Source organism: Cryptotermes secundus, unplaced genomic scaffold (assembly GCF_002891405.2).
Source record: "Cryptotermes secundus unplaced genomic scaffold, Csec_1.0 scaffold1314, whole genome shotgun sequence".
Taxonomy (NCBI): Eukaryota; Metazoa; Arthropoda; class Insecta; order Blattodea; family Kalotermitidae; genus Cryptotermes; species Cryptotermes secundus.
Genome location: NW_019720589.1, coordinates 956,739 through 984,388, shown reverse-complemented (window position 1 = coordinate 984,388; position 27,650 = coordinate 956,739). Strand labels below are relative to the sequence as shown.

The window sequence follows — 27,650 nt, the reverse complement described above, 5'->3', positions numbered from 1 at the left end:
ATACACTCTAGCACAATTCAGCAAATGATTATACCCACAAAACAAATTTGGAAAATGCACAATTTAGTATTTCAATGATCTCATAGAGTAGTATGTATGACCAATTATCCCCTTTATCTGTCATATCTACAAGCATATTCACAAACAGTTCAAACTGAAAATAACACCCACAGACAAAATTTCTTCTCTGTGCAAACACCTGAAAATACAAATAAAGGCTTATAGTATCCCTGGCAAGGTGCTTTGGTACCTTTTGAAGGTACCAGTATTACACTCGAGAAATGCTAGTTTAAGGAATGTATGGAAAATTCCATTTATGGTCTTATGGAAATTAGGCCTTATTATGGAGTAATTTTTCTAAATTTCAGAATTATCTGACTTCTGGTGAAACTCCCTCTTATAAAATTTAAACAAAATTGTATATAAAGGTCTATTTATGGCATTGCAATAAGCTAGCCTTCATTTTGGATCAATATGGCTGAAAATTTGAACTACCTGACAACTTTTGTTGAGTCTCCCAAGTTGAATTTCAACTGTATCTGTGAAACTGTTTATGAAGTTCATGGAAAAATCCATTTGTGGCTTTACTATGGATGAATATGGCTGTAAATCAGAACTGCCTAGCACCTTTTAGTGAATTTTCCATATAAAATTATATGAATGAAAGTGCTTCCAATAGTTTAAACACTAATACAAGTTCACAGACATATAGACATGACATACATACTGTCACTTGTCGGCGAAGTTTAGTGCCAACTTTTGCAGACAGAGAGTGTCACATGGTCAGCGCAACGAACCCCCACAGCCGTTAATTTCGGTTTTCTAGACCAGAGCCACTATTTCCTTGAAATAGCTCCTCAATTATCATCACGAGGCTGAGTGGACCCCATTCCAGACCCACTACTTCTCAGAAAAAATCTGGTAGCGCCGGAAATCGAACCTGGGCCTCTGGATCTGTAGCAGGAAACGCTGACCACTAGACCACAGAGCACAACTTTATAACATTTTATCTCTAAATGTAACTTTCCTGTTTCTTTCCGAGTACTTCAGTTTCCCCTGCCAATCTTCATTCCACCAATTGCTCCACAATCACCCACACCTATCATCTGAGGCTGGTACAATAGGCCAGAAGTGGCCGCAGTACAAGGGACTTAGTCCCACCCCACTAGCATTAAAAGAAATCCTGTTTCTTCTGTTTCATACTTACTACCATGGACCCAGTAAAGAGCATTCAAGTTTATGAAATTTACTCTGCACACCTGCCAACATGCACAGCAGACACAACCATTAAACAATATACAAGTACTAAGGTACAGTTTTTACTATAGGATTCTGACGATGGTGTATAACACACACAGATATTGGGTTTTCGGACTTCATCCATCCTCCTGGTTTTTAAGATAACTAAGAAAAACACGACGTTTCATCCAGTGATTGAGGGTAGCTCTTTCTAAGGGACCCCAACAGAATAGGTGTTTTCCCTCACCTGAGGATGGAAACAGATCCGGTTTCCAAAACATCGTCCTGGTTTTTAAGATAACTAATCTTAAAAACCAGGATGATGGATAAGGTACAGTTTTGCACACCACTGCAATCATTATCAGTCTCTCTCTTTTCTTTTTTAAATCTACATGAGTGCCTTATACTCCTATACTTCTTAATTGAGTTCCGTTCCTTCTTTGAAGTGTTGGTTATTCTGCTTATTAGTATATGGAAGTCTGCTGATTAAAATCAATTATCTCTTGATGCTCATCAAAACCAAACAATTTATACAGAGTAAGAGCATTTCAAATTCAAAATACATGAAGTTGCATTCCAAACAATGCTCACCACAGCCTTTGGAAAAATTCCTAAATTCTGTAAACATACACGTAAAAATCTTTCTTGTTTTAGTATCTAGATCTCCTTTCCCCTTTTGAATCTGCTGTACAATTTGGCTGCTTAGCCAACTACAAACCAAACAATATTTGATGCTTCTTCCATAAAGTATAATTGAATGACTGAAATCTGTCAGTATTAATTAGCAAATATCCTACCAGATTCCCCGAATGAGCTCAATGGAAATTGCAGGGCAACAGTAATCATTAAATTGAAAATCCTGCAGACAAACATTTCCACTACAATAATTAATTTGTTCCAATACTGTTTGTTACCACCCTCTAAAAAAATGAATTCACATTAAAGTGATCAAGAAACCCACTGTGGAATATTGAATTAATTCCATCTATTCATAGCAAATCCATTAGTAAGATCATCTTTATGTCAAAAATGTAATACTTTTTGCATTCATTACAGCAATTCATAATTTACTGAATATGAAGCAGAGATTCACAGGCAGGGGGAGGTGGGGTTCATGTGATTTGCATAACAATTTACTTAATGTCCTCCCAACTGAACAATGTTTGATCATTCAAATGCAAACTTTAACCAATAAATGGATTGCTCTATCTGCTGACATGGCACTGCATTTCAGACTAATCATTTTCAAACTACTAAAACTGTATTACAATGTACTCTGTAATCATTCAGCACTGTGAGAGCAATTTACTGATCCACTACCACTTACTTACTGCATGCCAAACAATAAAAATGTAATAAACTAACAATTGCCAAGCAATCACCAACGCCATGACTATCAATGCCCACACTCCTGTTTCTCCTAACACAAGATTTTCTCCAAAGAAATATCCACGTGAAGGTTACGCCCACTTTGCTCCAATATCAAGTAATGAGACAAAAAAATGACAGCAAGAACTTCTTAATTTCACACAGATACTTCCATGAATCCCAGAAACATGGGAAAGGCATCACAGCTAGTTAAATCAACTCCTCTGCTAGTAGAATGCATTAAGAGCTCCTATAAAAGAGCATTTACTCTGTCACAGGTATCAAAAATGGTGTTTTCCTGTCTACATAATCATTCCTCATGTTCATGTTTTAATTATTTGGTGCCTCTTGTTGTCATTGTTCCGATGATTTTCATTTTGTGCATCCTGTTGTGTTATTATATACAATTCTTGATTATAGTCCGTCACAACACAACAATACAATGGTCAAAACTAAAATTAGCTTAGCTACATGTTTCGGCTATTAAAGCCATCAACAGGCAAACACATGATTACCAATATTCACACACTACTGAACTGCAATTGCGATGATGAAGCTGGATATGCAATAATTATTACATTATAAAATGCATGGTAAAAAATACAATGAACTATAAACTTATTATAAAAACGAAAGTTATGGCATAAAATAAGGTTAAAAACTCTTCATTTGATATTCCATATCTCATTTCATTTCATTTCATTTATTTCATGTCCATGGATCATTATACAGATATAAGACATGTCATTCTTGTGTAGTTATAGTATAATAAGTTTCATGATGTTACTATTGGGGGGGGCTGCATGTGAAGCATGCAGTGCAACGTGGAATTTGGGTACCAACTCAGCATTTGCTCTGGGACCAAGGAAAACCACGGAAAACCTTGATCGAATTGGACGGTCACAAGACCTCCCAGATACACTGGTTTCTAGCAGCACCACTCCCACCGCCTCGGCTCCATGAAGTCAGTTGTTGCAATTTGTTATATTCCTGCAGACATAATGACTTGTATATATGTAATAAACTTCTTGGAGGCCCGTGGTATAGATGTAGTGTAGTTCTGACATTAATCGTTTAGCCAGTGCCTCATATTACGATGTATTTTGTCCGTTCTGTGGGGAATATAGATTGCAACTCCCCACAGAACGGACAAAATAAGGTGAGGCACCGGCTAAACCATTAATGTCAAAACTACACTACATCTATACCATATATTATACTGTTGTGTTTTCACTGCCACAGGAACATGTTTACCGAGCCACTGCCTAGCGCAGAACGGAGGGACACACTTAACTGAGCAATTGCCTTGCAATGACAGGACGGATACACATACAGATATACAAGGGATTTATGAAATATGTTGCCAAGATGGGATAAGTTGCCACGATATACATACCAAGTTTCATGAAGATTGGTTGAGGTATTCAAATGTTATGGGGGGGGGGGGATACACAGACACGATGGAGATCACATGAGCCTACTTTAGGAGGCTAGTCTTAAAAGCACAGTACACTCCCAGTTTTCAGTATTCAAGCATCTGGATTTCTAATTCAACTGGCAAGAATTCTTAGGAAAATATAAAACATTTTAAGCTTACTTCAAAAACAATGTCATAACATGCATATGGTCACCCACAATATCGTAGCTCTCCAAGCTATTATTAGATGACTTCATGATCGCATCACAATATATTCAAAATTGTTCATCCATTAATCCAATATGTCTCCTATGAAAACACCATGCAATAACTAAAGTGAAACTGCGTTGCTCTGACTGTGAAATAGAAAATGGAAAAATTAAAAATACTGGAAAATTGTTACAATTACAAGAAAATTGAGTTTCATAAAAGTATGATGTTCTACTGCCGATATAAATAACTGGCACACACCCATACATGATGAATAACAGGGACTTTACTGAAATATGTGACTTATAGTCACTGCTGAAGTCGCTCAGCTGTGTATAAATGGAATTCTTAAGTCTTTCACTATCAGACTTCTGAAACCAGTCAACTTTTGCTGCATACTAAAAGAAATTCAGCATGTCTGTGACAAAAGTACTGCTGCCAATTCAAATTTTAATTTTAATGGAGCTGAAAGATATCAAAATCTACTGCTGTAACCTTCTCTCTTTATGGATGAAGGCGTGGAAATTTTAGCAATATCACAAATATTCAATTGCAACATGACTTAAAAAACCATACCCAGATGCACAGATCTCTGTTAAATCTGAAAGGCTGTAACAACAATAACGTGTAGACATAATTGGCAAATACATTAAAACTAATTCAATATCTATGAAAATGTTTGTGTACTCTATTATGTTCAGGTTATTGGTTTTTTTTTTTTCAATTTACCTAATCCTTCCAGCCGCACTATGGCCCTGGGGTCAACAGCCTCTAACAGAAATGAGAACCAGGAATATTCTTGGAATGTTCTTGGGGGCAAAGGGCAGCCAGCGCATAAGGCTGACAACCTTGCCGCCATCTGTGAGCTGATTGTCTAGAAAATGTATGAACCTCAACATCTCACAACCCTATGGGCCTCCACGGCCTGTTACAGGGATACCTTTACTTTTTTTTACACTATTATGTACTAACACATGAATGTTATAACAGTTGAGCACTATCAGATATTTAAAATATATCTAAAAACTTCCAGAAATGGACTGGTTATTTTTAAGCACTTCACTCCTAACAGTCCATAAGTGAACCTTTGAATACTATGGCCAAAATATCAATACAGGATATAAAACTGGCCTGATTCCTGCTCCCCAAAAATGATGCAATAATCTGGTATGCATGGCATTATCACCAAGAATCATGTTGCACTACTAAGCTCAGAAGACAGCATGGTATTTGTTGGCCTTCTTCTCTAGTCAAAAATTCCCATACTTTACCCCTGTAGCTCCAGAAGTGCCGAAGTACAAAAGTACGCTTCGGTTCTGTAGTGGTACACTTTTTTTTATTGCTAGTGGGGTGGGACTAAGTCCCTTGTGCTGCGGCCACTTCTGGCCTATTGTACCAGCCCCAGATGATAGGTGAGGGTGATTGTGGAGCAATTGGTGGAATGAAGATTGGCATGGGAAACCGAAGTACTCAGAGAAAACCTGCCCTGGCGCCACTTTCTCCACCACAAATCCCACTTGACCAGACCCAGGATTAGTGGTACACTTGGTAGTCGACTTATGACTGACTTCTGTTCTGACTGACAGGTCATAAGTTGATCTGATCGTATGTTGGCCATATATTTATTAACAGTATTTTTTAACCTTTCTAATCTTTTTATCATCTTTATAATTTATTTTAAAAAAACTTTTATATCTTAATCATCTTTTATTTTTCATTTCTTTGTGGTCATAAGTTGGCGACCAAGTATAGTTTTCACCCTTCACAGAATATCGTTTGTCATACCATTCATGATTCCCTTTTTCAGCCACATGAAGAAAAACATTCAGGCGTCAAATTATGCTTAAAATGTTTTCACAAAGCAACTGCACAACCTGAAACATATCTTTCTAGGCTGTATATCAGATTATTAAATATCCTCTTAGCACCAATTTAGAGTCATAAAAACATAAACTGGGTTTTGTACACACAAGGCCTTTCCTTTCACACACTTTGAATAAAGTATGATGAGAAAATTATTAACATATCATTTTCGTCCAGAGCATGGAATGACAGGGAATACAGATGGCTCAACTTCCACTTCCATGCACAAAGAGTTTTAAAATAAACCTATAATGACGAATTCGTGTTTTATGTTTTATTTCCAAATTACTAAACAGCTTTCAAAGAACTTTGGCACTGATGACTTCAAAATAAAGTTGTCAAGCCAATTTCTGTTATTCAAATTAGTCAAAAACAGCACCAACTTTATTTGAAGCTCAAGCTGAATTTCACATGCCATAAGAAAATATAGAGGTCATTTGGGTCTAGAATGTTTATTTCATGTTACATGCTTCTGTATATCTAATGACATACACCAGAAAAATTATGTACCCTTCAAACAAAGTACATGGCATTCTGTGTTAGCAATTTGTGGAATTTAATTTTGCAACAGAAAGAAAATTAAGCAACAAATATTATTATTATTATTATTGGAGGGGGTGGGTTTTCCCCATGCACCGCGACCAGTTTGATCTATTGTATGTCCCCCTGTGATATTCTACCAGTCTCTATACCCTACAGGTACTGGTGCATGGCATCAGTCCCGACTCAGCCAGCGAGTTCGGCCTCTACTGGCTCAGCGGTATCTAGATGCTTCCCCCATCTACCAGAGGCGTTAGAGACTATTGTTGGGCGGGAAATGTCCTTACAAATTTGGCTCAGAGGTCTCTTTGAGACAAGAGGTTCTTTTACATGCCGTAAAGCTATGACACGGGATCCAGGGCTTAAAGTCCCTCCCGGGGGACTTGTTCCCTGAATTTTTCCACCCTTAAAAATTCCACGACCTCCGCCGGGTTTGAACCCGCGTACCTTGAGTCATGAGGAACAAATACTAAGTCTTCTCAGTCTGCTAGTCTACAGTACATGTTGCTATGTAGTAGTTTTCAACAATGGGGACCGGCCAGTTTCCATGCTCATGTCCTAACCGGTTGGCAACCGCCCCATAACTCATTCATGCTTGACTCACAGGCTGGCTGACTGAATGCAGAAATGCTGCTAGCCCTCACCAGCAGAGTTATTCTTGGTTTCAAGTCCCATGGGACTCATGACTATATTTTACTGTCTGAAGGCTCTGGGAGCCTTCAGACTACTCTCCACATCCAATTCAAAGCATGTCCTGTTGGTTCTCATTATACAGCCTCGGCACGGTGCAAACAGACAACACTGCTTTCAAGAATTCATCCATTGCTGAGAGACGTGTTAAGAGCGTTGCTACTTAGTGATGGCCTGGGAATTTTTGAAGCGTAAACACATTTGGCGGCCATTGCCTAGAAATGGATGACACATCTGGGCCCACTATTCTGACTTCAGGCTGTCATGTCACAATATCTTTGTGCTATTTACTCACTGCTAATGTCCTGCATCTGAAATGTTAACCCAACTGTATACAAGTGTATGATAATGTAGCTATCTATTCTTCATTAAGTAAAAGTAAAGCTATCCTTGTAAGAGGCCGTGAAGGCCCATAGGGTTGTGAGATGTTGAGGGTCCCACATTATCTAGACAATCGGCTCAAAGAAAGCGGTAAGGTTTATCTATTCTTCATTAATTCTACCAAAAAGAATTTATATAATTTTAAAGTAGCAATTATTAATGTTATATTTTAGCGTCCTGTTGCACTGATTTAAGTCCATGATTTATTTCACCGTCTTCTAGTGCATACACTTATCTGCCTCACTCCTCTCTCTCGCACTACATGTTTCGGCACAAAAGTGCCATCTTCAGGTGCCTTATTCGATTAACGTTAAACTAGTTCACTGCATGCCTTGTCGTCTTCATATTAAAATAATTAAAATATATATTTATCATATATATTGATAAATATTAAATATTAAAAATATTAAAATTGTTCTGGATTTTTCCTACGTCATATCTCACTACTCGAGTCACATCTATCCTCTTCTGTCAGAGCACTCTTTCTATTTTCATGTGTGTATTGTGCTTTATGTTGTGTCTTGCTCCTGTGACTGCGTGTGTTATATACGCTAGCAATTATTATTTCTTATTTTTCCCATCTCTAAAAAAATAAAAGTAAAAAGTAGACATTCAGCTACCAACTAGCTGTCAAACATAAACTAACCAATTTTTACTGATAATTTCTACCATTGGCTTCTATCTTAAGGCGCAGAAGACAAAATAAATTAAGCATTTCTTGTGGTAAATAAGCATCAAAAGCAGTGCTAACTGCAAGTTTACATATTATGTATTTACAAAATAACAACTATTTATGAAGAACTTCTTTAGATTCTTTTCTTCTCTCTCCCACAAAGTAACTAAACAAATGAAAGGAAAAGTCATATACAGCCAAATAGCAAGAAATTAACCACAAACCAACCAGAGAGACATCTTAGAGAACAAATAGTTGAATGATTCTGTCAAGACATTTTCAATGATTCTGGATCAAGACATACGCATGCTCTTGCAAATGTGCATGTTCTTTATGCTCTTGCTAATTATTATGTGTTCTTTACCATATGCATAAATTAAGAACCCTTGCCCAGGAACTGAAAAGAGAAATCATAGGCCTAGATTTTCACACACACATGCGCGCGCGCACACAAAGTTGATTCTGAATGTTGAGTCAATTCCATTTGCCTTACTTCACCAATCAGGAGTCCTCTGTATAAGTCCAAGAGCTTAAAAAGCAGTCGAACATCTCTGCCATTAGCATGTAATGAACTTCCTATATTGATGACATACGTAGGTCATACCGAAAGACATGGGCAACTTTTTTTGCATGCAACCTGGGAACAGCAGACAAAAGAGAGTACAGTGGTAGGTGGAACCAACTATTGTGTTAACCTTGAGTGTCTTGTGACGTCAACCAGCATCGAAGATGAGCCTCAGAGCCGTCATCCTCGAACAGCCTCAACTGAACACAACAAAGAAAGAGTGGATGAGATCATTCAAGATGACAGGCGTGTGACTGTGGACACAATAGCCCAAAAACATGGAATAAGGCACAGTGCAGTACAGGAGAGGATTGAAAGCTTGGGCTATAGGAAAGTTTGTGCTCGTTGAGTCCCGCAGTTATTGACCAAAGACCACAAAGGTCAGCGAAAAGCCATCACCTCATAACTGCTGCAGAGATATCGACATGAAGGCGATGATTTTTTGCTCTGTATTATGACAGGTGACGAAAGCTGGTTTCACCATTTCGAGCCTGAAACGAAACGGCAGAGTATGGAATGGCACCATTTGCATTCTCCATCAAAAAAGAAGGCAAAGACAGTGCCATCAGCTGCGAAGGTGATGGGCACAGTCTTCTGGGATGCAGAAGGGTTTATTCTGGCCAAATTCCTGGAAGCAGAAGGGTTTATTCTGGCCAAATTCCTGGAACCTGAGCAAACCATCAATGCTGCTCGTTATGTCCACATGCTGCACAAGCTCCATAGTGCGTTGCGCGATAAACGTCCGGGACGAAACATCATCATCCTGCATGACAACGCTCAGCCCCATGCCACTCGCCTCACATTGGAAAAATTGCAAAGATGGGGTGGGAAGTTCTTCCACACCCTTCCTATAGCCCTGATCTGGCACCCTCCGACTTTCAGATTTGTGAAGGATCAGCTGCGTGGACGTTTTGAGACAAGGGAAGCAATTCAGAAAGCAGTGCATCAGTGTCTTCGGATGGCTGGAATGGAATTTTACGGAAGGGGAATTTTCAAACTCCCAGAACGCTGGGAGAAATGTGTACAAAGAGGTGGCAAGGGGAATTTTCAAACTCCCAGAACGCTGGGAGAAATGTGTACAAAGAGGTGGCAATTATGTGGCAAAATAAAGAAAGGTCTGTAGATTGATGTGGTGTATTTGGTTTGCCAATAATAAAGCATCTTGCTTTACAAAAAATTGTTGCCCATGACTTTCAGTACGACCCTCGTACATTGCAAGCATGTCAATAACATTATTACCAAAATCACATTTATTAATTTCTGTGATTTTTACAAAAGACTCTCACCAAGCACCACTACAAAACCACAAACACTACCATACCACACATTCAACACAGCTTAGTTCTCTATAAAACATACAATCTAAACATTATCTCCATAAAAGCCTCCCAGGAATTTTTTGCAAGAGTTCTCACACCTACTCTTAACAATTACCCATATACAGGGTCCGGCAAATCGACCTCCCGTATTTGGAGAGGGCGCTGTGTGAGTTGTGGTGGGGATACAACGGCGGAGGGGGTATCGATCGATAGCGGTATAAGTGCCATTTGCAGTAGTNGGTATAAGTGCCATTTGCAGTAGTCACAATGGCGTGGCACGGTGAGCATCGTGCGTTTGTTGTGGAAGAGTATATTCGTAATGGTGAATCGGTGATTACTACTCAGCGAGCATTTCGCATTCGGTTCGAACTTGGCCGACATGATCCTGTTCCGGATAGAAAAACTATTCACGTTTGGGTATCAAACTTTAGAGCAACGGGTTATGCACTGAAAAAGAAATCGCCTGGCCAACCTCAGACCGTAACAACGCCGGTAAATGTGGCGCGTGAGAGCGTCCATCCAGCAATCTCCAAAGCGTTCAGCACTTAAACATGCAGCTGCCCTGGGATTGTCTGATAGGAGTGTAAGAAGAATCCTGCACAGAAATCTACACATGCACCCATACAAAATGATGGTTACCCAAGAATTAAGTGAGAGAGATTTTGAAACTCGCAAAGCTGCGTGTGAGGACATTCTTCAGAACATTCCCTCTGGCGCTGTTTTGATTTCATCTGATGAGGCCCACTTCCACTTGTCAGGTACTGTAAATAAACAAAATTTCCGCTACTGGTCAGCAGAAAACCCTCAGGAACTTCACCAACGACCACTTCACAGCCCTCGTGTGACAGTTTGGTGTGCCGTTGCTGAATTTGGTGTGTGGGGTCCTTATTTTTTCGAGGAAAATGGGCTAATGGTAACGGTTACTTCGAATCGCTACTGTCACATGATCAAGACCTTCCTCCGACCTAAGTTAAACCAGTTTGTTGGGGACCATGAAGAGGGACAAGCCTGGTTCCAACAAGACGGAGCCACAGCTCACAATTGGCTGTGTGTTCTTTAGCAATTCTGAGAGAGTTGTTTCCTGGACGTCTTCTCTCCTTGCGAGGAGACATCGCCTGGCCCCCAAGGTCACCCGATTTATCACCTTCTGATTTTTTCTTTGGGGACACTTAAAGGCGCAAGTGTACAAACATCGCCCCACAACCCTGCAAGCACTTAAGGAGGCAATCACCCAGGCAGTGGCTGCCATTCCACCAGAAATGACACGAAGAACTATGGACAACTTCAGGGAAAGGCTTCGTCAATGTGTGAACAATGGAGGACGCCATTTACCGGAAATAATTTTTAAAACCAAGTAATGTAAAATAGCATCATATTTGTTGTTCATAAATAAAAGTATTTTTTCTGTATCTTTCTTTGTTTGTTTGTAACTGCCTTTTGAAATACGGGAGGTCGATTTGCCGGACCTTGTATCATATTTATTACTGTCTTCTATATGTATGTATCACATGCTTACAAAAAAGACATCTATAAAGCTTCCTCTCCACATTCAAAATATAAAAGTTTGACGATATGTAATCAAAATTGCCAAAACATGAAACCTTTTAATTATTTTATAACAAAAGTTACATTTGACTGACATCTATACTTTTATATATATCCAATTAGTAAAACAGGAATCTGTCATTCACTCTTAAATTTCCGATTCTGCCACAATTTTTCAAAGTTTCTCTTTTACTAGGGCTATAATTATACACCACGCTGAAATCTCTCCCTTATTTGTAACTATCGAATTGCTTCGCTGAAATCTATGACATTACCGAACAGAAAAGCATATTTTTAGACAAGTAAGACTATAAATGATTTGCATTTAACAGCTGTAAGAACGATAACAGAAAGAACAAAAAACACTGCTTTGAAGTTAGCTGTATGGCTGATGAGATGATCAGAAAAGACGAAAATGAATTATGAAGGCCAATTTTAGAAAATAAGCAAGCAGTTCAACTACTCCTGCCTGGCTGAAAGTTAATCAATTAATTTTGTAAGAAAGGCCAACTTGAACAGAATCTGACACAAGATGTGTTAATTAGCACATACGACAAAGTTTGGTAATATCGTGAGTGTATGGGCTGGTCAGAAATCCGCTACAAATATCGGCATTGCAGTAATATGTCTGACTCACCATGGAGAGATATACTGTTCAGTTCTGACCATGGACAAATTGTCCTGGATCATTTCTCTTTCATGTTTCCGATTTGTATATCCTAATAATAATAATAATAATAATACCTTAGAATACAATGGAATAGGTAATGATCATTTACTTCCACACCATCTATCACTACTATTCTTTCTACCATAATCTCATTCGTTGTTGCTTAATCTCAGTTGTTTCAGCACCTTAAAAGAACTGAATAAACAACAAACCATCATACCATGTAACCATAAACACACATGCAATATTATATAATAAAGTAACTCGAAGTACAATTATAAAAGACAAGTCCGTCCAATGTGACTATTTCAGTTTTCTCACTTGATGATTACACAGCACAGCGGGCCAAGAAATCATAACGGACAATATTAAGAATCTCCCTACTCAAGTTACATAGGCAGCACAACACCGGCCACCTTGAAATGAGACGACAGAGGTCACTGACATGAACCATATGGTTTATGAATTTTAATTTTTAACAAAGTTTTTAAAACTTTAAAACAACTTTAAATATTTCTTTAACCAGAAAGGCTGCTGTGACAGATGGAACATTGTGTACTTGGACATTACATGTGTATTTGATATGACAACTGTTGTGATAGTGGTTTCAAAAAAGTGTTTGGTGCCTCTGAAGATGATCCAAATGGATCGAAACATGTAAGGCTAGTGAATCACTGAGTGAGAAAACTGAAATAGTCACATTGGACGGACTTGTCTTTTATAATTGTAACTGTCAGTGTGACGGACCAAAATGAAACAAATCAAAAATAACTTGAAGTAACTTCTTACCTGTTATTCTTAGTCTCGTTTTCAACACCATCCTTGTCATTGAGCAGATGTTGATCCTTGGAAGGTGTGAGGTTGTTGTTATTGTTGCTGTTGTTATTATTGTTATTATTGTTGTTACTGTTACTAAGAGAACTACTGGACACAACATTCACAATGGCAGTTGCTGACACAGAGGAGCCAGGACTTGATGAGGTCACAGAAACTGTTAATATTGATGATACTACTGTCGAGGGGGCAACCGTTGTCACAGTAACAGATGTTGAGTTTGTGATTGTTGCTGTTGTCGACGTAGTTGTTATTGTCGCTGACAGCTGGGACTGTTCTGAGGCAGTGGAAATGGCAGACACTGAAGTGGCTGTGGAAGTAGATGAAGAATTTGAAGTAATGGCATTAGATGTTGTTATCAGGCTAGTGGTAGTGCTGGTGGAATTGCACGTTGACATCACTGCTGTAGTTGTCACAGCTGCACTGGCACAAGTAGCACTAGCACTATTACTAGTGTTTGAAGCACTACTATTAGGCTGTTCCTGTTTCTGTTGCTGTTCTCTTTGTAACCGTGTAGTAACACCTGTTGGGCCACTAAGAACATCCGCAAGATTATTTTGAGACGCACTCGATGGTTTCCCATGAGGATTGTTCCGACTTGCTCGTGTCCTCTGCCGTGACTTTCGAAGCAACTGCTTGTAATTCTCAGTCTTCTTAGTCAAGTAATAATGTTGGACACAATCACATACACTTTTTCGGTCCAGGTACGTTTTTATCACACCAAAGTTTTTTGGATGCTGAAGATATTTTTCTTTAAATATATCGTGTTCTGTCGCTGTCCAAACATTCAACAACTGACGCTCATTATATTCCCCAGCGAAGTCCTCTATACGCCCATTATTGTTAACATACGTCACCCTCCTCTGCCGAGCATCTAGCAGAATTGGTGGAATAACTGCATAGGAACGCATTTTCTTGTCCTCCATCTGAAAAACATAATAATCAGAATGCTTTAAGCAATTAAGTCCGACAGAAGACATATACTGACATAATGGTTTGTTTTAAAATTTATCATAAATCTAATAGTAATATTATCTATTGTACACAAGAATACTAGTCTTCCCACCAGATTCCATTTCTTCTGCAAGTTCTATTACTCTTTCAGCCATTTTAACAATGTTTAACAAATTTAGGGGGGAGGGGGGAAGCAACAGAAGGAATGCACACACACATGTGGCACGCATGAACGCGCAAACATATATATGTATATGCAAGATATATCAGAATAATGTTACATTTCTCTTTCTCTTGTCCTTTATTTATGATACTAATAGCAGAAAAGTACAACAGTAAGTAGAAATGGTAGTACAGAAATGCTTCCAAGCACTTACAATGCCAAACGATAAAATGCAATATGGTAATACTATTCCAGGACTTTCTATTAATCTCTTCAATTGTGGCCATTTACTTAAGGTTTAGGTGGTCAGTAAAGACCACTGACAGGCTACACAATAGCTCAGGTGACCAGTAAATGACTTCTCTCAGGGAAGGCCTACATTCAATGCCTGCATAGTTTATGCAAGATCTGTCATACTTCAGTTATCTCATGCAAATTATCACTCCACCAATACTCCATTCTCTACCCATCACTTGCAGGTGGTACAATAGGCCCATTTTCTTCCATAGTGCCAAGGACGTCAGTCTCAGCCACCCCCCAAGAATAAAATAAACACCACTAAGTAGCCTGAAGTTAAATGCCAGGACTGGTATTACTGGTGCAAGTTCTTATTTAAAAAAATTATACCTTCAATAAATCGGGCTATATAACAATGAAACAAAAAGTTTCTTTTAAAGTAAGATACACTGTCATCAAACTGATTTCCCTTATTAGAGAAGGATACTGGAATATAAGTTAATTTGTTTAGAAACTATTGTACTGCATAGATTTGCTCTATATTTATGCCATAAAAATACCAGTTTTATACATAAAATCATGTTTTGCATCTACTTACAAGAAGGTCTTGTTGCTCATCATATAGATTTAAATTTGCAGTGGGCAACTTCCCAGGCATTCATACCAGTCCAATATTGCACATTCAATCACAACACCAAGTATAAAGCCACTGTACTACAAACAAATCCTTACTACACTGCAAACAGATAAAATGTAACTTAATGTGTCATTACACTGTTCAACTGATTTTCATAAACACCCCACAAAACAAAACTGGACTCAGCAAGAGCATACATAATCTAATCACTAAATTCACAATGGTTTATCACATATCACTGTTCCACAACTTTATAAAAGTTTGTTTTGTGTAATATTCCTCAACACACAGACACAGGTAAAGTGAGATGCCACATCTCAGACACTTCCTCTAGGTTCCTCTGAGAGGCCAGTAAATAAATTTCCAGACTTCTCGACATGATAGCTGGCAGATAAACTTGATCCTCCAATCGTCACTCTGGTAGCCCCCATATCCTCATCCTGAATAAGTTTACCAATCAGCCGCAATACACACCATATGCAGGAACAATTTCCCCCAGAGGACTTATGACGCAGGAAGGTAATGAGTACACAAAGATTCAAGAAATGGAAGAACACTATTTTGTCCACATCCACACCATAACTGCCTAACAATTTTGTTGACATGCCATAGGTACTGCTCAAAGATATGAGGTTTTGTGATATCCAAAATTCACTTGGCTGGAGAATGGTGTATGCATGGGAACATATACATATCTTTCTCATCTTTCCAACCCATTAAACTACGAGCTCATAAAGTCACATTTTTCAACTTCAAATGCTGAAGCATGAAACGTGCATCTGTCTCCTCGCCACTGTTGTGGACTATACCACAGAACTATCGTTGCTGCTGATTATACCAAAAAGCTGAAGTGATGGGAAGTAAATATCTGTGTACAACTTGTGGCCCTTTTTTCCACTCTTGTCACTAACTGTATGCCAGTATCATGTGTGGCAATCCCATCACCCATGGCATGTTGAAAATCATCTCTATGTATACCATTGTTATCATACAAACAATATAATTTATATAACTTCATGCCACATCAGTTCCCTTCCTTTTTAGCAAACTGGCAGAAAATCACCTTACCCTTGAATTTTACAATTACTTTGTCAGCCAGAAGATGACTGGTGGAACAGTACATCAGCAAATATGGCATTCAGATTACCTGAAACCGTGCTTAACTTCCTGCATTAATATCCATAGTAGTAGTAATGTCATCTCTTTCCTGTCATGGCTGCTGGTAAAATTTACAAACAGGCAGATGTGGAAAAAAATTAATTCACCACATGACAGGAACAGAAAGGGGCATGGCACATTTGGCCCCTTGTGCTGTACTCTTTCAATGAATCAGAACAAGAATTAAATACACTTTTTTCAGTGCAACATCTTCACTTCAGGTAACATTTTTACGTACTGGGCTGTCATCATTAGAAGCACAATAAATGATGACAGTACCTGCTGTTTCATTAACCAAGCATCACCAGAAGAACATTTATAAACAAACAGATTCAATTCCAAGAGAATGGAACAGCACGCAACAGATGTGGTTGCCAGTCCAAGTGACAGACTTGACAATGCAACAAGCACTCATATTTCAGTTGCTTCAAGTCTGCCATGTTCCACTTTCACGCTCCTCTTCCTTCTTACCTCCATTATCTTTCTCAGTCCAGGGGTCCTGATTTGTTCATAATTTGTCACTCTATTCCTCAAGAGGAATTTCCACTTCTGATTTCCATCCAAGTGCAACTCCCTGTCTGTTGCCATGTCACCCATTAACAGACACATTTAGATGACCCTTCCATACCTCACCACATGTGAAATTAACTGGGCTGCTTGTTTACAATTGGGCTACTGGCTATTACTTTCAGTGACAGCTCAAATTATCACTCAGAATTTAAACATTAATGACTAAGTAGTGTTCCTGTCTTTATGTTTTCCCTTCTGGAATTCAATGCATGGGTTTGTCTTTCGGGAATATCTGGCACAAAATCAGAATTGCTGCTACCATCTTCAAGATTAACTCTGAAGATGACAACTGCAATGCTTGCAAAAATACCAGAAAACCTTAAACATTCTATACGACATATTCCCAAATGACATAATCAACTATGTCTGAAACATTACACCAGTAATGGCAGCCTTTAATGGAATCACTATACCATATGCTGCATAAATGCACGTTGAGAAGTGATGTCTTCTAACAAAGAAAGCACTTTTATGAGATATTCAAGTCCCTGTTCCCCTCAAATATAACTGAAATGTTGATCTCATTGTGAAAGTTAAAACATTTTAAATCTCTCATTCCAGCACAGCATGGGTGGTGAAAAATATCTAACACCATGCAAACAAACCTCAAAATTTTTACCTAATATTCAGTGGAAATACTTTTCCAGAAATCGAAGAATGAAAGTGCGGTTCTTGAAGGAACAGTAATATTCTGAGATTCTCATGTGGAGAGGAAATATTCTTATGGCGTAAACATGAAGACACAAAAAAACTAAACACTGACATACTCGTACATAACTCCACATGGTCTTGTATAGCCTGAACAGGTTCCCCCACTTCACTCCTCTAAATTACAGACATTCTGGAGCTCTACAACTACTAACTGCAAAGCTTTACAAACACAATAATTACGAAGAGTACGCTTCTGAAAATGAGAAATGGGGAAGAAATGGCCAATTTTGAGGCACAATTCCAGCATCTAAGAGGGGGCTTCAGAAAACCGCAAAAGACTTCAGTCACTGTACTCAAGTTTCTCAGTCAACATCAAAACAGCACTCTCACAAATACAAAGTTCTCTGAAATACTATACCACTATGTTCACTCCCACAAAAAGTGAAAAGAACACTTAACAGGTTCTACAACTCAGTCTCGTGCATGTTTCCTCACTTATGGAGAGAACGACAGTAATGTCTGTCAGTGACGAATGTTTCTTTACTTGAGGAAAGACCAGGAGGAACATCAGCCAGTGATGAACATTTCTTCACCTTAGGAGAGATAGGAGGAACATCTGTAGGTGACAAATATTTCCTCCCTTCAAGAGAGGGCATGACCATCTGATGGTGACGAATGTTTATGTGCTTTATGAGAAAAAGGTGATGAATGTTTCTTCACTTCTGGTGAAACAAGAGGATGAATGTTTCCTAGCTTTAAGAAAGAACAGGAGTAATCTCTCTTTCTGTTGGCCAACTAAGAAGCACTCTGAATACTGGGCTACCATGAGACATACAAAGCTCTTCATTGCAGGTCTTCAGAAAATCTGTGTAGAGACCACCTGCCCCTTGACAGGAAACAGTACAAACTGGTAACAGGCCCCTTTGCAGAGATGGCAACTACATGTTATGGGCCACTCAGAAAACACTACATGCAGGAAATGTGGGCAGGAAGAGAGGTTTTCATACCTTCCAGCCCATGCTAGGCATAGAATGAATATCTTCAGCTCTGCACAGGTGAAGTGCACAAATATTAGAAGAGCGTCAATCAAACAGGTTCTGCCTCTAGCATTGAGGGCAGGGCCTTTTGATAGCCACTAGTGAAAACAAGGGGGGACAATGCACCCAACAGTGGTCTGAGTGCATGGGGCAAACAGAGATCCCCGTCTATGACAATACTCAATAACCAGTGCCTCCTGCTATAGAGAGAGAAAGGGAGTAATGTCTACTCGTAACATTTCCTCACTTTTGGAAGCAACAGGAATAATGTCTCCTGCTGATGAAGACAGGACGCAACTAAGATCTACCAGTAATGTTTCCTTGCTTCTGGGGGCAACAGGAGTAGTGTCTATAACGTGTAATGCAACTATATGAATGGCTGTGAAATCCTAACCAATATTATTTCATAGTGAACTAACACCATTCTACTCTGTAATGCCTCATTTCAAATGGAAGGTCTGACTCGTGATTCAGTGACCAGTGTTTGCTTCAGATCCTTTACCTGTACACGAACCTACTGGTCTAACAAAGCAACAATATAAATAATCAGACTACAATGAACTATGCTGTATTTAAATGTTAATGCAACAGACAAAAAAATCGAACTGGGACAGCCAGCTCAACTGATGTTATTTCTGCCTTTCATTCGGCAGGTGTTGCTTCAAATCCTGGCTAGGATACTGATTATCCTGACTAATGGTTTCCCTCAGTTCCTCCTGTTTACAGAACAAGGTTAGAGTGCAGATCTTACGAAAGAGTTAATGAATTTAACAGAGGGATTTCTGAAGTGACACTAGATATCTGAGTCTCAGTTTGATGTTTTACAGGGCAGCAAAGAACACTTGCTTTGAGACAACTATAAATATTCCTAGACTCCGGCAGCCCTCAAGGATATGTAAGCAGTATTGCCCCTAAGAAGAGGAGAATTTAATGATAAATACTCAAATACTCTCTGATTCCTAGAGAAACATTTTAGAAATGGTACAAAAGAATTCTGCCTTTGCAAATTCAATGTTTTTAATGCTATGGTGATGCAATAGGACTGTGTATTCCTATTTGGCTGGCTAAAGCTACATGACATGGGCAAAGATCTTCCCTTTTGGCAACTAAAGGTTAAGTGTACTTCATGTTGCTCAAAAATCCATGGCACATCTGTTCAGACTGATAACATATAAATCCAGAGCTGGCAGTATACAAAACCGCCTATTAGATGATCAATTTCTTATTTTACATTTAACTACAAGAACTGCAATTACATGATCAATTATTTATATTACAGTCAACCAAAAATTTGCAACTACATGATCAGTTACCTGTATGAGCATGACAGTTAACCAAACAATTGCAGCTAAAAATAAAGGTCAAAATACGGTTGATTTTTTTCTGAAGCAGGGGAGTGTAAATGAAGTAAATGCATAAATTATGAGAGCAAATGTTGCAGTCATACATAAAAAGCTGATGAATTTTTATTCTACAATACTACATGTAGACTGTTTACATGGTTAGAAAATATCAATTCAATGCTGAAGCATAAATTTGGAGTCAAAGTGATTACTTGAATCTCATCTTACTGGCCTACGAGAAACACAGACTCTAAACATTCTATATTATTTTATCAATCCATGAATATGAGTACTACTGCAAGTTTTCCCTGGTGCATCTGTTACTTCTGACACTCTTACAGCTATCAGCTATCTATCTGCTGTTTCTGTGGTAGAGAACCATAGCAACCAATCAGAGACAAAATGAAACATCATACAATGTTTCCACACTGTTCCTGACGTGCATCAGAATGAGGAATGAAGCATTTCCTTGCATGAAAACGTTAATTTCTATTAAGGAGCAGGTATGCAAAAAATATGGGACATTCACATCATTAAGTGTTAACTCTCCTTGTCACCACATATTTTGCAGTCTCTCTCTTACGTCATGTTGTGTCTGTTAAAGTAAAGTGAATACCATTTCACTCTATTATTGTGAGAAACAATTCAGTATCCCACAAACAAAAATTCTGCAGCTTTCTTCCTGTAATGAACTCATCATATTATTTGGAAGATACATAATAGAAGACTTAATCATCTGAAGAGTAAAATCAAGAAAGCAATGACACGGGTATTCTTTTGTCCACTTCTCCATCACATAGACTTAACATGTCTTTTCCTTCTATCCTCCAAGTTTATAATCTAAGATGTAAGCTCTATACCTCTTGCTCCTGAAGCCCATCCATTATTTCCTCCAGATCTGCCTCACTCTTGATACGTGCTCCAACGCGGTTGAACCTTTCTCGATCTTCCCGTTGCTTTCGCAGCTCAGGGAAAACTTTTTCAAAGAATTCACGATTCTTGGCTTCCTTTGCCTTGCGTTTCTGTGATGCTTCCACTTTCTCAACTTTCCTAAGCCATTCTTGCATAAGTTTTGAGTATGTGGCAGTCAGGTACTTCTCCCGGCCCTCACGCTCCGAATGTTTCCGCTTGAAATACTCCATCAAACGTCTCTTGAATGTTAAATGCCTGCACACATGATCAGTTATCAATTCCATATCTTAAAAAAATTAGACATGATAAAACTGGTGGTTGAAAATATACACAATTAAAACCACAACACATACTAATAATAAAGAGGAATATGCTAACAACTATACAACAGAGTACTGTTTAGTTCAAACATTAAAAACTGAAGATCTCTAAACATTTTATGTTATATCTTCAAAAAAATAATGAAAGGCCATTACCAGTATAAAAGTTCTATATCTAAGACTTGTCATATTTTATAAGGCCTTAAACTCAATGAATTAAATGGACACGGTTTAAAGATATTTCTTCAGAATAGCAAAATAAATGATTTTTGTAACTAAAGCGAAATTCTTTCTGCTACAACATGCATAATGGGTTTACCATTCATCTCTTTACCCCATTCACTTGACCATTTTGCCAAAAAAAGGCAAGCTCTTTCAATAGCACCTTTTAACATACTTTTAAATACATAAACAAACAATACTCCATATCTTAAATATGAAGAACAGTTTCCCAGCAATCCTTGCTCAATCATCTGCCACCATTGCTACGAATTACAAATGCAGCTTTGAAGGTTATTAATTTTTTAAATTGAAGCTTTCTTATAATTTTAACCGATGATAAACTCTTCACCACACTGAAAATTCCAAACTATGGTCATTTCAACCTAGAGAAAGTTACACTAAAAATTTCTAACTGCAGGACTGAATAAGTAATAAGTACTAAGTAATGAATAAGAGAAGAGAAGTCTATTTCTACAATCGCATCTCCCTATCCACCAATGCCTCTTCTTCAAATACTGCCATTTTCTGTAGCAGCAGGAGTGGAAGTAATAGCTTCATTACTGAAAATCTAGGTTTGCCTTGTAATCACCAACATCCCCTACAAATTGTCTCCAGCGACTTCTCACCACAGGCCCAGGTTCAATACCAGAGTATTTCATATGAAATCTGTGATGGATAAAGCAGCACAGGGGCAGGATCTCCTCCAAGAACTTTGGTTTTCCTCTGCTGATTAGCATTCCACTGGTGCCCTGTATGCACTTATCATCAGGAGCCGGTACAATATGCACATTTGAGGACACAAGACAACAGGACTCAGCAGCCACTCCTCTAGCTTAAAGTCCTGCATCTCATGTTTCTATCTCTAAGTCATGCTGCCTCTTCTCTCCTTCCAGTATCAAATACTCCTTTGTATTATTACTCCTATGTCTCCAAAATGGAGACCCTAAGTTACAATGTCCCTCCAAACAAGCTACTGAATGTTTTAATATGATCCTTTAAATTTCTATGGATGTATCTTACAAACACAGGTCTTCCTTCAACTGAAACCAGAATTACAACACACAACCACATGACCCAGCCCCACCCTTCAATTGCTACTTCAGACAAAAAGTTTGAAACAAAACTGAGTATTACATACTTTCTTTTATTTTCATGATAAACTGCTGTATCTGAAGGTTGGTTGTACAGAGGCTGAAAGGAAACAATATAAGTTTAATTAAATACACACACAACAGAAACATCATCTTCTAAAGCAAGTTCAACAGAAATATCGTCTTTTAAAACAAGCTGCAACACTTGTTTTGTAATCATACAATGCAATATACAGAAGACTGTTTATTGAAAATCAGAAGTAACCATTCAACATAGCAGTTCTGATTACTTAACCACAAATTCTGTGCAGAACTTCAGTAACTACTCTGTCTAAAGTAAAATGTGGACATGGCTCACCAGTTCAACTTTAGGCCCCAGTCTCTCCAACAGTGAATGCGCTTCTTGGGCCTTTTTCTGAAATAAAATGACGCCTTCATTAAAATTTTCTGCTGTGATATATTTCTTAACGGCTACTCTGGCTAAATACCTTGACATGACATCTTCTCCTAAAAACACCATTATTAAACATTACAGCATGGCACTCTTCCACTAGTGTGGCTTAATACAGTGAAACCACCACCTAAGGTATCTCAGCAAACATGAACTTTAAAATCTTTAACAGAAGAAAACTGAAGTACAATGACTGACCTGGAACCTTAAAAATGACCATTAAATGAGGGGAAATCTTAACTCGTGGATTATTAAATGGGAGTTCCACTGTATACATTATGAGTTAGTCTTCAAAAACAGATGGAGACTATTCAGTCACGTCTATACATAATAAAAAATATATTTGTCATCCATCCCTACTGACTGAACTAGAATAATTAGTATCCAATGATTTGTGCCACTTTCTCATGCTTTACATTAACAACCCTCCAAACAGGAGAATTACATCTGGAACACTGTGCATCCAACCAAAATTATAATTATAGGAGCTTTAGATAACAGCCAGCCACGTGTAAAACGCGAGTGCTACATTATATCAGCAAGAATGGTCAGAGAAGCTTGCAAAACAGTTTGGAGTGTTTTGAAAAAGACTGGATAAATAGTACTGAAAATTATCAAAGCAAATTCTTAGGCATATATTGTACATATTATATTGTCACGTGTTGGGTATGTCAAGCGACAAATAACTTCACGTGGGTCTCAGATCTAGCAAATCTTTATTGGATACTCACTCTTACACACCTTACAATTATTATTACTTGCAATGTCACTTGACTTCTGGCCCAATACTCCAATGCGACATCTCAACTATCCTTGGCCGTGGTTGGACCTCAACTGTCTTTGGCAGAGGCTATTCCAAGACTGTCTCGTTCTCAGTACTCTAATATTCCAGTACGCAATACTTCAATACTCTAATACTCCAATACTCAATACTCTGTATGTGTCATAAGCTCTGCTTAGGGGTTATGCGGGCTAGATACCAGACACCATTCCTCACTGTTCCGTTGCCGCTGTTCAGAGAGTCCGTTGTTACAACAACGCTCTTTATACATTACACCGGTAACGTGTTTTGCCTCATCCCTTGTTACTCATTGACAATTCGTTGCTATGATTTGTCGCTGCGGGAGTTCCACAATTTCCACGTATTTGTTGTGGTGGAAGCATCTGTTCCGATTGTAGCGGCTGTCACGGTGGTGGACATAAGGTGACGCGTCACAATATATTACTTTTGTATCAAACTAATTAAGAACCATTCAGAAGCATTAGTAAATGAGACACAACCTCCAAGCACTACCAATCTGAACCACACACAATATCTGCCTCTTGAAAAATGAAAGACAACAGTGACAAAGACTCATGCACAAGTCTCTGTGGACCACTGTTCTTACTATAGCACATTGCTTATTTAAGATTGCACCTCTTGGGTCAACATTTTAAGGAACCAAGTGACTATTTCGACGTCCCCATGTACAAAATCCTACGCTTCATTCGAAGCACAGGATTGTTGAGGGGATAATCAGAAGGGGAGGCACAATAGATCACTGTGGTAGCGGTTCAAGGGCCAAGAAGGCCCACCCCTTATTTATACATACATACATACATACATTCATTCATTCATTCATTCATACTATGGCATGTAATAACTTACCCTGTTTTCAGCATAGATTTTCTGAGCAGGGCTTTGGTGCTTTGGTTGTGCTATCTCTTCCTCTTCCTTTTTTATTGATGGCTTGTTTGCTGTCTCCTCTAACTCCTGCTGCTTCTTCTTCAGCTTGCAGATCTGTGATTCCACCTTTGCAATCTCCCGATCCACCTTCCCAATCTGCTGCAGCAGGTCATCCTTGGTAGCACGAAATGCAGCATCCTCTTGCATTGAGTCTGGTGGCAAAGTTGGTGAGATAGCTTCCACCTGTGGGTTGTATGCAGGCTGCTCCTGTATCCAAATATAAATGCATTTCACTTAGCGACCACATAGATCTAGCACTTGGAAACTGATAATGGTCACTTTCTGAGAAGGAATTTGCATTATATAAATCCAAGATTTACAACAACAAAAAAACAGTAGTACAGCATACCTATTCAATGTAACCTAACAAACCAAAATGTAACCTGCAGATATTTCCAACAGTATTTGCACCTATATATTTTGAAAATTATTTAGAACAGTATTTAAAAATATTACCGAAACAAACAGAATACAATTAAAAAGCAACTTTTGCTTTAAATAAGTAAACATCTCTGTGCAACTTCAGCCTATAAGGAGAGCATAAAATTTCCACAGACATAACCTTCAGTTTTGGGGGTATGGATTCCAGGCAGAAGTGTATGCCATTAAGGTATGTGCAGCAGATAATACAGGTAGGGACTACAAAACCAGAAACATTCATATTAAAGCGCTTGACAATTACCAGATCAATTTTAAATGGGTCTGGGAATGCCATCAGTCCCTTATGAAACTGGAAGAACATAACAGAGTTTAACTGGAGAATCACAGACAATGATATTACCAATCAGTGGGCAAGAACAGGATAATAACATCCATATATATAGGCCTTGAATCAGCATGTGGAATCTCAGCAAGAGTTGTCAAGAGGGCTATCAAAGGGTGGATGAAAAGACCATAAATATTTGCAGATAGAACCTTGATCAATTTTACTCTAGAATCCAAGCTATGTGAATGTAATTCTTAACCATGGTCAAAAGCGTAGTTAACGATACTTTCCCACTGTCCACTTTGCATATCCATGATGCCACTCATTTGCCACATTTACATCATTCAGTTCACTGTTTCCAACGAACATTGCAATGCTTACCCTTGTATCAATCCTGAGTGGCTGCTGAACTTCGGGCTTCAGCTCCCCAAAACGTATCTTTTTGAAGGGAGGCCCCAACTCAAGCTGAACAGCTGTTCCACTTGTAGGTACCACTGGCCCCATACCATCTCGATACTGTTCTGCCCTGCAAATACATATCAGCCATTCTTCATTATCAAAGCAAGATATTATATATCAGATGTGGAATAAAAATCTGTAAGGTGACATGCAACAAGGGGTAGCTCCCAATTCAGCTATCAACATGACAATGTCAAAGGCACTATTTATCAGCTCAGATGCTTCTACAGCTCATCTCACTTTTCAACATATCAATCAATCAAAAAAGGGTTTTTCTATGTCTTACTACAACCCTTTACAAGAATTAAACTAAGGCAACCCAACAGTGTAAGAAAACTCCAAGTATCTGAAAATAAACAGAACATACTTCACTGACCATGGTTAAGTGACCTATAATCATAAATTATCGGGGACAGTAACAAAACACAAATATACCAGAGTCTCAAAAGTCAAACACCACATTGAAACAATTTTTATGATACCTTTTAGTTCAAAAGTAAATGTGTTAATTCTGGATGCTGAACTTTCATTAAAAGGACACAGAAGGTAAGGTAAGGTAAGGTAGAGCTGTCCCTGTGCTTAACTAATTAACACAATGAAGACATGGGGGAGTGAGTGTACAGAGCCACAGTTTGACCTCAGCACTGGTTGGAGATGGGTGGTCAGCTTCACGCCCCAACCGCTTTACCCCCGAGGAAAGAACCCACTGATACGCACCGGATAGGAGGCTGGGTGGGCCCAAGAGCTGGTCTGGATGATATGGAGAAAATTCTTGACCCTACCAGGACTTTAACTCTGACCCTTCAGTCATCCAGCCTGTAACTGGGACTAAGAAACCAAGGAATATTTGAATGACCTTGTTCTCTTTCATATCTGGGTGGGAATTCTGATATATGACTGCAAAATCCATTCTAGAGGGAAAAGTAGCCTAAATTTTATGTCCGGAATATCAACTGAATATTTACGTAGAATCAACTACATCATATTGTAAACTGAAAATAAAATCAATTCATGCGCACCAAGTTGATTACACAGCTATCACAAGGTCCATTAACTGTTTCAGGGAAAATGGAAGCATCCAAAATAACTCCACAGCAGCAGGCCAAAATGTGAAATTCATGATGCAACTGCAACAGCTGCACTGAGTCTACCTTAATATAAATCTGTTGGCAACTGTCACAACAGTCATAAATCAGGCTAATAATGATTATATTTCCAACAAGAAGTTCTGGTAAAAACTGTCTACTTTTCTTTGGTACAACACACTCTACATAGAAAACAATAACTTTAAGTATTCTTAGATCTGCAAGAACCCTGCTTACTGAGCCTCTGCCTACCAACAAAAGGGGAATATATTTACAGACCCATAGACTCTCCTCTGATATGACATGGACTGCAGAGAAAATGACGCCTTCAGCAATCTTCACTGCTGTGTGCATTTTTTTGCCATGGGAACATATCTACTAAGCCACTACCTAGCAACTACATGAGGAATACACATACAGACAGACTGAAGAGACTTATGAAGTATGCTGTTAAGATGGACTCAGGTGCCATGAACACATTCCAAGTTCCAGAAAACTGGTTCAGGCACTCAAAAATGTATAGGATAGGATATAAAGGTACAGAGAGACAGAGCAAGGCGATCTCATAAACCTCCGTGCTACCAAGGGAGCACACATCGAGGTCTACTGAGGTC

The 27,650-nt window shown here is 38.6% G+C and overlaps 1 protein-coding gene across 1 annotated transcript in view; it reads right to left on the bottom strand.

Annotated features, from left to right (window-relative positions):
- The window catches only part of LOC111870238 (nuclear receptor corepressor 1), a 209,257-nt gene that overhangs the window by 2,724 nt on the left and 178,883 nt on the right, over positions 1–27,650 (bottom strand). Inside the window, exons 5-10 of the mRNA XM_023862351.1 lie at positions 25,874–26,018; positions 24,709–24,993; positions 22,968–23,024; positions 22,657–22,709; positions 20,925–21,231; positions 13,270–14,240 (exon numbers count right to left, since the gene is read on the bottom strand). Coding sequence (XP_023718119.1) covers positions 13,270–14,240; positions 20,925–21,231; positions 22,657–22,709; positions 22,968–23,024; positions 24,709–24,993; positions 25,874–26,018 — 1,818 coding nt within the window. The remainder of the gene's footprint in view (positions 1–13,269; positions 14,241–20,924; positions 21,232–22,656; positions 22,710–22,967; positions 23,025–24,708; positions 24,994–25,873; positions 26,019–27,650) is intronic.